Source organism: Elaeis guineensis, chromosome 11 (assembly GCF_000442705.2).
Source record: "Elaeis guineensis isolate ETL-2024a chromosome 11, EG11, whole genome shotgun sequence".
NCBI lineage: Eukaryota > Viridiplantae > Streptophyta > Magnoliopsida > Arecales > Arecaceae > Elaeis > Elaeis guineensis.
The window spans coordinates 25351299-25365308 of NC_026003.2; the positions used below are offsets into that span (position 1 = coordinate 25351299).

Here is a 14010-nt window from a genome sequence, read left to right on the forward strand (position 1 = left end):
GGAAGAGGTACCACATCAATTGGCTCACTACTGGGTTCAAGTTCTTGGACTCAATGCTCTTCAGAGACTTTCTTTTTTAGCTCAATCTTCTTCCCACTGCCTCCATCTTGGATAAACTCTTTTTCTAAGAAGACGGTATGATGGCTCACAATCGCATTGTGATCCTAGGAAGATAGAAGTAGTATCCCATAGTTTCTTTAGGATATCCTATGAAGCGAGCCCTAAATGACCTAGCCTCTAAATCTTGAGATACCCAAGTAGTATCGCTTGACATAGGCTGGACATCCCTAAATTTTGAGGTATCCAAGAGTTGGTTTCTTACCATGCCATAACTCGTATGGTGTGGTAGGAATGGATTTAGAGAGAATCCGATTCAAAAGATGAATCACAGAAAGTAATGCATGTCCCTAGAGAAAGACAGAAAGATTTGTGAAGCTCATCATGGACCGGACCATATCTAGTAGGATTCGATTCTTCCTTTCAGATATCCCATTGAGTTGAGGCATCTCTGGAGGTGTTCACTGTGAGACTATGCCATTATCCTTAAGATAGGCCCAAAATTCTCTACTAAGATATTTTCCTCCTCGATCTGATCGAAGAATCTTTATGAATTTTCTAGTCTATTTTTCTACTTCATGTCTGAGCTCTATGAACTTTTTAAAGGCTTCAAACTTATGGTGCATCAAATATATAAACCCATACTATGAATAATCATTGATAAAAGTTATAAAGTAGATATAGCCATCCCTGACTTATACATCGAATGGACTATACACGTCAGTGTATACCAGGGCTAATATCTCAGTGGCCCTTTCTTCTTGTCCCACAAAGGACAGCTTAGCCATTTTTTTTTGAAGATATGATTCACAAACTAGATAAGACTCAAAAATCAATGGATCGAGAAGACCATCTTTCTCCAGTTTATTGAGTCTGTCCTCTCCTATATTGCCTAGCCTAAGATGCCACAGATATTTTTGGCTAATCCTATCTCTAAGTCTCTTAAACCCTATGGCATTCATAGTTTGCTCGTTAATATTGATACTCACATCTTTATGCAAATGATAAAGACCGTCAATCAAGAAAGCACGTGTAACAACTTTATTTTCAAAATAAATCAAACACATATCTTTATTGAAATAAAAATTATAATTATTCTATGCCAGCACAAATATAAAAATTAAAGTCCTACTGGCTACAGGTACATAATAGCACTCTTTAAGAATTAAACTAGTTTCTAATGATAATCGTAGAGGATAGGTCATGACGGCTATAGCAGCAATCTTTACTCCATTACTGACTTGGAGAGTGATCTCACCTTCTCTCAGCCCTCTCACTTCTTCAAGACCTTACATAAAGTGCACAAATGATCACTTGAGCCAGAATCTAGAACCCAACTAGAAGAAGAAAAAATCGTTAGATTAGTTTCAATAACGAGCATATTAGATGTACCTTCAGAAGGTCCATCCTTCTTCCTGCTCTTAACAGTCGTCAGGTAGGTCGGACAGTTCCTTCTCCAGTGACCTTCGACATTACAATGGAAACACTTTTACTTATCATCGACCTTCTTCGAAACCTACTTTTTGGGCTTGACCTCGTTCTTTTGCTTCTTCGCAGGCTTCTTCTTCTTTTTGAAAGAAGACTTTCTCTTAGAGGAAGCCCACTCCACAGCTAGAGCTATATCCCTTGAACTTTTCAAGGTGCCTTCTGCTGTTACCAGCATGTTTAGTAATTTGGGTAAAGTACTATCAATTTTATTCATATGATAGTTCATGATGAACTGTCCATATGAATCAGGAAGAGATTGGAGGATCAAATCCATCGATAATTTCTTGTCCACATTCATCTCGAGCTTCTGAAGCTCCTCGATGTCTTTGATTATTATCAAATAATAATCATTGACGAACTGCTCATCACATATTTTTGCTCTGAATAGTCTCCGAAAGATCTCAAAGCGAGCTGTGCGACTCTGCTTACCGTACAACTCTTGTAGGTGAGTCAACATCTCTTTGGCAGTCCTCATATCTTTATGCTATCGCTGAAGATTATTGGACATGGATGCTAAAATATAACACTTCACCCTGTTATCTTCATTCATCCACTTTTCAAGTGCGGCTCGTTGATCAGAGGATGGACTAGCTGGTAACACAAGCGCATCCTGGTCAAGGATATGGTTAAGTTTCTCAAAACTGAGAATGATTCTCAAATTTTGGAGTCAGTCTTTATAATTTGTACCAGTCAACCTATTGGTATTGAAGATACGAGCTAAAGGGTTGGAACTCAATATGGTTATCTACAGAGAAAATAATTTCTAATTAGATATTTATACTTATAAAAATATTTATTCTAAAGACTTTAAAAATAAACAAAGCTCTCACTATTTTCTCGAATCTCCCACACTCCTCAGGTGGAGAAATAAAAATCCATACGCGATTGGTTTCAAGTGGGTACTGTGATCTCATTAATCTATATATACCTTATCTAACAGTTATTGGTGAGCATAGACCAATGAGTGGACAACATCTTGTCCATTGCTTCACTAAGCAAGATGCAGCAGGCTTGATCTCTAAGTTATGTGGCCTCACCTAACAGTTATTAGTATATTTCTTAGTTAAGTCAGATCCATCATTCACCAGTGGGCGTAAAGCCATCATTGGGACCCTTACCTAACAGTTATTGGGCCCAACCCCATCTCTACCTCGGGATATCAAATACCAATAGAATGGCTGTACTTTTTTGATGCAATCGAACCACTGTAATCAGTTGAGAATGATCAATGTCAGGAAGGCACCCGCATCTCTACAATGATAAAAAATCTCTAGACTTAATATTTAGTGAGAAGATTTGGATTAGGTCTCTTCTAAATCAGTATATCTGACATCCAACTGATCAAATTTAAATCAGCACATCTATATATCTGACCAATCTAATCGACATAGTGAACTCGAGTCAACAAGTAACCTAATGCGAAATTGAATCTTCCAAAATGGCTAGGTAAGTTAAGATGAGTGAGGATCCCTCCGTTGCTTTCTTTAGACATCAATCAAAATTGGTCAGATCAGATAATAGAACTAATTAAATAACCACCATCTAAATACTTGCCTTAGACACTAAATTGATTGATTAAAATTGATTAGATTAACCTATTGAAATGGGTCCGAACCACTAAGCTAAATTTAGTCTTGAGTCAATCAACTCACATCAAAATATGAATCGATGCGACCAACTATAACTAAACTTGACTTTGAGCCCCTTTAACCTAATCTTAGTCAACCATTGATTAGGTTCAATCAACTACTCAAAATCGATAATGGGTTCTATTATAATCTAATCAATTGATCCTAATTGTAGTTTGATCATTAGACCTAATTTGTTCAACCCATACCCACATGCAATAACATAATTTTTAGATTCAAAAATATATTTTTTTTAAGATTATATTTCATTGCATGTATTAGTGGCTTATGATCTTGAAACAGTTTCAGCTCTAAACCCAATATTATATATCAGATACATATAGTTTCAGATCTAAACTAAAACATGTATCATATATATATCAAATTTTAGATCTAAAACTAAAAATATATATATCAAATACATATATAATTAGATCAAAAATAATGATTAAAATATTTTAAAAATATTTTTCAAAAAAATTGGTTCGCATCAAACTTGGACAACCTTTTCAATACAGAAGGTAAATCATATATCAGAACAATCTTATATTAATCTGATGCGAACATTTAATCATTCTAATTTTAGAATATAAAAAAAAATATTACATATGTCAATTTTTAGATCTAAAAGATTGATTTAATCATTTTGAAAATAGTTCTCAAAATCGATCAATCTTATGCTAGGATAATATTTTCAATATAGGGGGTAAACCCTGTACTAGAATAACTTTATACCAGCACAAAATCAATTTTAAATCAACAAAACTTTCAGATCTAAGATAAAAACTAGATTATATATATCTTTAAAAATTAGTAGCTCTGACACCACTATTAGAAAATCGAGTAGAATGCATGCATAAATTTCAAAAATTTTTGAATAGCAGCGAAAAAGAACTGGGTTAAACCAGTTCAGGAATAAAGATATGCATTAGATCATATCTAATCCTACCCAAGCTCAGAAATAAAGATATGCATATAATCTAAAAATAAAATCAAAGATGAGATCAAATCTTAATACATTTGCAGGGGTAGAAATACACTGCTTCTAATGATCTCAGATTTGAAGGTCCTTGAGCCGTACACGTGTCCGATTTCTACAGGTATTCATCGACATCAATCTTGAATCCTTCTTCTCATGATAGATCCTTCTTCTCCAAGTAAGATCTTTGCCTCTTTGAACCTTGATCAGCAATTGATTTTGGCTGCAACTTCAACCCTTGAACTGCAGCCTTCTTCTCCTTATTTCTTACTGTAGAAGAGACCCTTCTCTAATCTTAGCATGTGGAAGATGGACACTCAACCTTTGGGCATGGAAAAGAGAAAAGGGAGAGAGGATGAGGCATGGAGAGGAGAGAGGAAGAGTTTTAAATTTACAAAATTCAATTCATTTTTGAAATTCTAAGAGACTATCTTTTTATATAGAGCCTTCCTGGATCCAAATCAAAAACCAATCAACTTAAAAAGGCTAGTTCTTATCTCATAAAAATTTTTATCTTTTTAATCTTATTATTTTTTATTAAAATCAGACTTAATTGATCAAATTTTAACTTCTTTTGGCAAGCAGATGGGGCACCACAGTCAAAATAGTTAGAGTAACTAGGTGCCCCTCATCAAGAGAGGCAGGTAGTTGGGGTGCCAAGGGATCTAGGGTTTTTTCATGCAAGAGAGGGGGTGTGGCCCCTCTCTCTCTCTCTCTCCTTTCATGCCAATACATGAGAGGGGTGGACCTCTCTCTCTTCCTTATGCCAATCCAAGGTTGGCGCCCTTTGGATTTTCTAAAAGAGATGCATGGCGCCATCTCTTCTTTCCTATAATTTCACACTCAATATCAGGAAACAAATGAGGAGATAATGAAGAGATAATTTAGCCAACTCATTGATTTAATCTAATCCTCTTGAGCTCACAATTAGGCATCCAGCTAAACTCTAATGGATTTAGGTTAAGTTCAATGCAATGGATTTGATCCAATCAAAGTTCTGAGAAGAATTAGGTTTAACCATGTGCTAGCAAGGTTCTCTTAAATTCAATAGGATTTTAGTAAATTCTAACCCAATTAAAACTTCATAAGTCTAATTAATAAATTCAAGATTAAATTCCTTAATGTGTGACCCTATAGGTTCCATTCTATCTAGTAGTGAGATATATTATGATTTCCATCACAATATCATCGAAACTCCTTTCGATGGGTTGGAATAATTTTTTCTCTATCCTTCGAAGGTCATTGATCATCAAGATAACATTCGATGAGTCCCATAATCTATTGTGATACCTAGCAATATGTAGTGGCAACCCAGTAGAATGAAAGTATGAACCTTTAGGTATAGTTATCATATGATTTTGTCCTTCTATCGTGAGTTCCGACTTGACAGAGGTCATGGAGAACTCGTCAGACTCCATCGTCAGTCATATACTAGATTGGCTCGATTTAAGTTTATTTATAAATTCCATGAAACCTCTTTTCTAGTATTCACACTTACTTTGGTCAAAGACTTTCTGAACTCAGTCTTGCAAATCACATAGGACTTCTTCTTTTTTATTAAAGTTGATAGATTCCATCTAGGTGTATCCTACTCCAAACAGCGAATCTAAACCTACTGTAGTCAATATACACAGCAAGGATCCAAATGGCTAAAGATAAAAAAAATATGCAGTCAAACTTAATAGCTTCACTGCAAATAATTGATGATACTGTAGGTCAAAGGACCACTCATACCACTGTAGCATTGAGAAGACTACTGATGAGTGAGTAGATATCTAAGTAGTTTCTCATGTTGGTCACACTCAGTGCAACTTATTTTCTAACAACCACCCGCACCCTCATCTCAGTGTCCCTACACTGCAGATCCGAGACTTATCTACCCATAAGGGAGGTAAACTATGCATCGATCTCGAATGGATTGATCACTATCCTCTATGACGATCTTTTGATCGAGAGCATTTAGAAATTAACTACTAATTAATATATATCTCAAATTCTCAATACTTTAAGAATATAAAAAAATAATCTTTGTTTATTTCTAGGATAAATCATGGACACATAAACATGATTGAAATGAAAAAATCTTTTATCGATAATAAAAATATTACAAATATAAAATTAAATCCTGAAATTATAAAATGTATCACCTAACAATTGGCTTTTAGGGCACATATCTAACACAGTCTTCACAGGAGTGCTAGCTCGCGTAGAAGGCTTCTAGGCTGCTGATTTGATTCTCCTTCTTCGATCAACTCGAATTTTTTTGATGTCAAAGATGGATCAATGGAAGATATATGTGGTTGAAGAAAATTAGAGAAACATCTTTTCTCTAATCTGATTTCTCTCTCCCAAAAACTCCAACACTTAGGGTTAGAACCTCACTCGAGAGGAGACAATTCTCCTCTAATTCTCATGCCAACAACTTGGCTGACTACCCCAAATTCTCAAGCCCCCAAAGCTCATGTTCGACCCCCTCTCTCTCTGGTATCTCACGATGAATCCCTCTTCTTTTTCAGTGCACAAAAACAACCCTTTTTTATGCTTACCAATCAAGAGAAGGTAGGATAGGACTAGGACTCAATTGAGTTCTAATTCAAAACTCTTTTGAATTCTAACTCAATCAGATCTCATCCAGTTCCATTCCTATCCTAAGAAGGACCAAATAAGAGATATGGGGCATGGAAAAAATATGAGACCAATTCCCTTATTGTCGCACAAATTGAACACATTCATAAGGTGGTCGGCAAGAGTGGATAAGGATAAGTGATTAGGGTTTCAAATTCAAATCTCTTTGAATTTGAATTAAAACCAAGTTATCCTTATCCATTGTGGGCGACAACCAGAGGCTTTTGCTGGGGTATGCCTCATATGCAAACAAGTTTTGCAATGAGAAAACTTGGCATAGAGACAAGAAGGTGGCGGATGGGAGAAGTCCAACTAGTTTGGACTCTAGAGTTTTGTTTATTTGGTTCTTAATTACATTTCATCCAAACCCAATTAATTTAGACCCAAATAAGATGAGTTAGCCTAATTTAATTTGGTACCCAAACTCTTAATCTAATTAGGAGTATATTAAATCCAAGTCTTGATCAAATCAGGGCTAAATCTTTCTTAGCGATTAGGTCATCTCATAGCCTAATCGGGTTTGACCTAATTGAATCCAATTCAATTAGACTTGATCCAAACTTTAATACTCAATCAAAATTGAGTTAATTAACAATCTAATTGTTGACTAATTTTTTTGAATATCACTAAGTCTCAGTGAATCAATTTATTGCAACTATTGTACAGGATTAATCATCAATCATATTGACAACTTTACCCTCGAACGATTCTCAATCGTCGATCAGCCATATGATCGAAGAGGTACTTCTTATGTGTGTGATCTCATAGGTTCGGACCTATGTCGGTAGTATAAGAATAATTTCTGTATCAATCGAAGTAACCATCTAGCAATGAGATCTAACGTTTGGATAGGTCGAATGTATGTAAAGCAACACTCAGAACCTACTGGCATATAGTTACCGTATAATTCATCTCTTTGACCCTAATGCTCAAGATGACCTAGAAATTAACTATCAACCCTGGAATAGTCAACATCATTGTATTTCAATCTTTCAAATCTATCACATAGATTATCCTGGCTAAAGTTTTACTGAATTGAAATACAGTAATGTATTAATTCCTACTTATTCAGAGGGGTCAATCCTATCTTGACTTACACACTGACTACCACAAGTTCTTGACTGTGCCTAGAAGCCTTCCATCACTAAATTAAAAATTCAGATAGTCTGACACTATAGAACAGTGAGTGCTTGCAAGTCACCGTGATGATCTTAGGTCGGAGGGACACTAATACCCATATCCCTTCGGAGTAACTTTTGACAGTAGAGCGCTTCGGAGTTGGTTACATTCAATGAGATGTACTCTTATATCTCACCTACATGCCATACCAGTATTTTCACACTCCTTTGTTTAAGAGAACAACCAACGTATATAGCACACAACGATCTATACTTAATATAGCTATCATCCTAGTAATAGCATATCGTTTGGTCATGAATATATTTAAGGATTAAACGATAAATCCTCATTTATCGATTCTAAATAGTCCTAAGGACTTCATCATAATACAGGAGTTCTTAAAAGAAGATGTACAACTTATGATGAAAAGATGCCAAATAACTTTTATTAATAAAAATTTATATATATTTACATAGTGAGTTCAATCATCAACAGACTGACGATTGATTTTAGGACATAATTTTCAATACTTTTTTACAGTCAATTAGATAGAATTTCTTCTTGAATAAATGTTTGAATTTTCTTCATAATAGATTAGAAATATCATTAGTCCTCACATGAAATTTTCACTAGATAAGACAAGTTGGAAAGCTTTAAGTAAGCAAAAGCTACTCTCGAGACACTGATATAACCATATATGATGAAACATATCTTTAGTTGATCCAACCAGGTGTCTACTTTCACCATGTTGACGACTCCATCATGTTCAAGTATCTCATTTTCATTGTTAAATGATTATTTTGTTTTGAAATGGTTGAGGCAACTTCGTGATAAAGTTGCTCATACTTGACTTGAAGGCATCAATCGAAACATGGGCTTAGTGAGTTACACAATTGTAATCTACTAAGGTAGAAGTACCAACATCCACATCATTTCTTGTGCACCTCAACTTGTGCTGTTTGCACGTCTAGACCTTAAATTAGGTTTCCACAAAGATAGGAGTCTGGGCTCTGACACCGATACGATGTGATTGGAGAAAAGAAAGTGAAAGTAATCCCTTCTTTCAGAAATAATAATAAAATTAGAGGATTTTGAAAATAGTTCTTCATGCCCTTTATTTTGAACTATTACATGGATCCTATATCTATACAAGTGAGGTTTGAGTTCTCATATTCAGATAGTCAAATTCTTTTTTTATTTAAAAGAAAAATTAGGTAGAAAGCATGTTAAAACCCATTTTATTTTCTTCCAATCAATATATTAAATCTACGGTACAAGGTTTCTACTTATACCAGGGAGTATGTTTTCATCAAATTCCAGTCCAATTCATCTCCAAGTTAGTTTGTGGTTGGACTTGCCTTTTTTTCTTTAAAAAGAAGAAAAAAACAAAAATAGTAACTTCTTAACCGACAGAAGAAAATGTAGCTTCATATTTGAATTTATTAAATAATTCTTGGTCTTAGACAGTATAACTAGGAGTATTGAAAAAAAAGTTTTTTTTTTTCTTTTTTGGTTGTCTCAACAAATGTGGTTTGAGAATATATAGACTGCTCTATGCTTGAAAGCCAGCACATGAAATGAAATGTGTGCGTGTTGCGGGTTCCTTGGGAAATCTTCATGCACCATGCGCACAAGGGAGCTCGCCTCCTCTTCTTTCTTTTTTTTTTTTTTTTTTTTTTTTTTTTAAAAGCTAAGCTTGCTTTTAATAGCTGGCTAGTTAAATGTCAATCAGAGGTAAGACATACCATAATATCTATTTATTGAAATCGAGCAAAAATATTAAAATAATATAGAAATCTTGCACAAAATGTCACATAGCTAACGTATGACCTTCTCTTTCTCATTTCAAGTATAGGCTTTAAGTGGGATATCGACCTTGGGATTCTTTTTTTTGTCATTTTCTTTTAAAATTTCTATGTTGTTTAAGCATTTGCCTTCCAAGAAAGGTCTAGTTAGGTGGATTATCATCTTATGAATGGACAATTTTCTGCTTAATTTACAGAATTTTGGGATGTCCATAGGAGTTTCTTCTTCCATAGATTTATGTTTTGATTCACATGAGCGAGGAAAAGAAAATAAAACAAAAAAATAAAATAAACAAAATGGTTTCAACTAAAGCAGTAATACCAGTCTCATGTATCTCTTCCTTCCGAGGGTTTGGATTTTTCTTCCCTTCCTCTTTTGTTTAGCCCAAATGAGCGATCCCTCACTTGTCACTCTCTCTTACCTCACCTTAATTAGGAGCAACACAAGTCTTAGCAGACCCAGAATAAAATCCAATCGTAACACATACTGAATTATTGAATATGGGTATAGTGCTATAAATTAGCTAACTTGGATCCATCTTTGGGCATGGCAAATGTAATTTAACCTTGGATTTAGCTGAACCAACCTCAACCTCAACCTCAACGACCTACCAGCATTCCCTATCCATAGAAGGTATTCACCAAGCTATATATTGTTCTATCATCATTTAATGGTATTTTATGTGAAAAAACAAGGACCTCCATGACAGAAAATTTAAGCCTACAATAATTTGAAAATTTGTTGTTTCTTAGAGAAAAGAATATATACTTAACGAAAATGAAATTTTAAAGGACCAAATGCATGAAGATCATTATTTTATCTATAATTCATTCACAACAAGAAATTAGCAAAGAACAGTTAAGTTGGCCAAGCTTTTTAATTCCGGGTTGCTCCAAAATGAATTTTGTTGGCATGTAGTTTTGTTAGTTGGGCTCGTCCTTTTTTGCTAGTTGTGTCATGGTTAAAGTATGGTAGTATTGTGCACATGCTATGCACAAGAATGAAAGCACACTAAATATTTTTATTCAAAAAAATGAGCAAAATCTTTCATTCATTAAAAATAATTATAGAAACTAAATTCAAAATCTTAATAAAAAAAAAAGCAACTCAACTCAAAATTGAATACCTAGGTCACGGAAAATAGACCGTTGTTAAGGGCAACAACATAGAGGACAATAACAACGACAATATGGCAATCATATATAGAGGAAAGAAGAAATGTTATAGGATTTTGATTTCCTCCATCATACTTGTCACTAACTGGTGCTAAAGATGGAAAATCAACTGATGCATCTGATTAATGAATTTAATATTTTAATGATATAAAAGTAATTTTGGATAAAATTTAATAGATGCAAGTTAGAGAATAGTTTAAAAAACAAAATTACTTGCAGTTGGACAAAATTCTCTTTTCCACATGGAGGTCCAAAAGTTAGAACCAAATATAATTAATGTCATCACTTGTGGATATGGGTAGTCTACATTTTTATGTAATTTTTCAACTAAATATATGCTTTACCTTCTGGACTAACCTGTTCATGTTGAACAGCTACGACTTCTCCCAAACTCCAACAAAATATATCCCCTTCTATGGAGGAGCTGAGTACCATGATTACCATCATTATGTTGGAGGGAAAAGCCATAGTAACTTTGCATCAGTTTTTACCTACTGTGACTACATCTATGGAACAGACAAGGTTAATTTGTTACGATTCTATGAGTTTGTCGGTGCTTTATAGTTTGCTTTTCTCTAAGAATTTTAAAATTTCTCCTTAACCATATCAGGGATACAGATATCAGAAAGAACACCTTGCAAAGGTAATTCCCTATCCTTTTTCCTTTGGCCAATTTTTGATCTAGAGTGTGCAGATGCCATAAAATTTTTATATCATTACTTGATCTTGTCTTAGATACCTTGATAGAATTACAAATATAAAGGTTAAGTAGCTAGAAGAGAATTTTTTTTCATAGTATTTGATTGATCAGTTCCAATTCCATATTTATCTTTAAGAAAACATTTTCATATTTTGTTGGTATAGTAGAAGATAAGTCAATTGATAGAGCTGAACCACACTGAAACCTTATTGAACGTAAAATGTTCACTCATCATGAAGAGCATCAACCAATGGTATGCTTGATGAGTTGAAGACTTCATTTGAGAACCTCCATTTGGATATAGTTTAGTTCAAATATGCCATGCACTAGTGTTGTTATTAAAAAGAATTGAATGGTTAAGTAGTCCATTAAGTGTTTTTATCCTTGCAGGGATGTAGTGGAAGATATTATTTAAGACTGCATGATATGCTTGCTTCTAGTCATAATAAAATAAGGCTCATGATTTTGATACCAAGAAATTACATGCATCCATCGATGGCTAAATTAATATTACTATATATTATGGCTTGGATGTTTAGAATTGTTACTGCTATCATAGATGCCCTATTATAGGTTAAATGCAAATTAGTAGTCTATTGTATCCATTTGAAATGAATTTTCATTACTTTATTGTTTAACATTTCAATATCATTAGTTTACTTGATGCTAAATCTCCATATTTTATCATTGTCATTTGAATTAGCACAAGTGGCTTTTCAAAAGTGTCTCCTTTCTTTTTTTCTTTTTTATGATTGACAATGCACCTTTTAAGTCCAAAAGTGAAACCTGTTCCTCATATATAATAAAAATTGCATTTCATATTTTTAAACTTGTAATGTTGAAACATAGATAAGTACCGTGAAATGTGGAATCACAACATGCCCTTCTGTTATTGCTTTTGGTTTCTATTTTTGTTTTAAAAACCCAATAAGAAAAATGAACCACAGTGAACAACACATAGATGCAATTCTCCTATTTTTCTCTTTATTTCTTTTAGCATTTGGAAGGAAAGTTTCATTTTTTTTTCAAGAAAAAGGTGAAAATAAAAGCGGGGGGATAGCAAAATTTTTGTACAAATACTATCTTAAACATCAATCTCCATCTGACATTTCATTACTAGTTTGTAGAGAAACAAAAATCTGAAAACAACAATGCCAAATAAGCCCTAAATTAGTAATTTAACTTGTTTTTAGCATTTTCTCAAAAGTTGCATCCTTATTTTCTTTTTACTTCTAACCTAGTTTTGTGTCATCTCGAACAGTTGAGAGAGAAATGGAAACAAATGACCTAACCAAAGAAGTGAATGCTATATCAGGCAAGTATGAATAAGCATCACCTGTGGAAGTTACATGCATCACGAAAATGCTTTTCCATATGTGCTTATGGTTGGAGATGCTCGCATGAGCAGGATACCAAAAGTCATCTGTCTCCATCTATGCAGAAAGTTGAGCATGTGCTTGCATATTGTTATTTAAATAAGCTCAACTTTTGGATTATGTAGAAAAAGCTCTCATATTAACATTATATATGTTAGTGGTGCAAAATGTTTGATCTCTTCTTCTAATCTGGTCGTAAGAACTACTTAAGTATCTTAAGCTACTCATGGTTAGATATGAATTGAATAAACAAGTGATCTCAAAAGACTTCGCTAAAAAGCTAGTGAGCACCTTCTACCTCACCAGTACATATGACCCATATTACAAAACTATCATGATATTTTTTTTCAATGATAAGTTAGTACATATATGCTACAATATACTAGATTAAGGCTCACTTTTGAGGTGGTTTTTCTTGTAGATAAGGCTCAAAGGGTGATCATATATGTAGTTGCTGGTTATTCTTGACAAGATATATGCTGGACCGAAGTTTATACCGGAAAGCTGAAACTGAACATCCTGAAACTTATTCAGACCCTCAGCAACTAACTAGCTTACACAGAGCTTCAGTGACAAACCTTTATAGTGACGGCCTTACAGACCCATGATATCTTCCTAACTTTCACATTCTCTAGCTTCTTGTACATAGAACCTTTGTTTAAATTTTGACCTTCGGTCTCCCGGGGTGTTGATAGATCAACTGTTTTCACCCTCTGCAAACCCCACCAAGGTCAGCAAACATCTGTACAGAGTTGCTTCTCTCAATAAATTATGGGTGGTTACTCTCAACCTCCCAAGATTTACATAAAAAAAAAAGGATACACGCTATCACTATGATTAAACTCAACAATGATGAAGTTCATTGGGCTCAACTTAAGAGGACTATAGCATATTGATAATTTATTGGAATAGCAGATCCATATACATACCTTACTATTTTTAATGGCTCTGCAATGTGAAGAATTGATATGGTTTGTATAGGAAATATTATTGAACCAATTAGTACTTCTAGGCTGCATACCTCTCTTGAAAATATAGCTCAACTCAATTGGTTTTG

At 34.1% G+C, this 14010-nt stretch overlaps 1 protein-coding gene across 2 annotated transcripts in view; it reads left to right on the top strand.

The window, feature by feature from the left end:
* LOC140852517 (very-long-chain aldehyde decarbonylase GL1-10-like) overlaps nt 1–13726 on the top strand; it is a 39302-nt gene extending 25576 nt beyond the window's left edge. The window contains exons 3-6 of one of the 2 annotated variants that reach the window (XM_073245807.1): nt 11252–11399; nt 11488–11520; nt 12432–12447; nt 12854–13726. In XM_073245807.1, coding sequence (XP_073101908.1) covers nt 11252–11399; nt 11488–11520; nt 12432–12447; nt 12854–12906 — 250 coding nt within the window. In that variant the 3' untranslated portion in view covers nt 12907–13726. Of the gene's footprint in view, nt 1–11251; nt 11400–11487; nt 11521–12431; nt 12448–12838 lie in introns of both variants that reach the window. The other variant, XM_073245806.1, reaches the window with a different exon arrangement.
* The last annotated feature ends 284 nt before the right edge of the window (nt 13727–14010 follow it).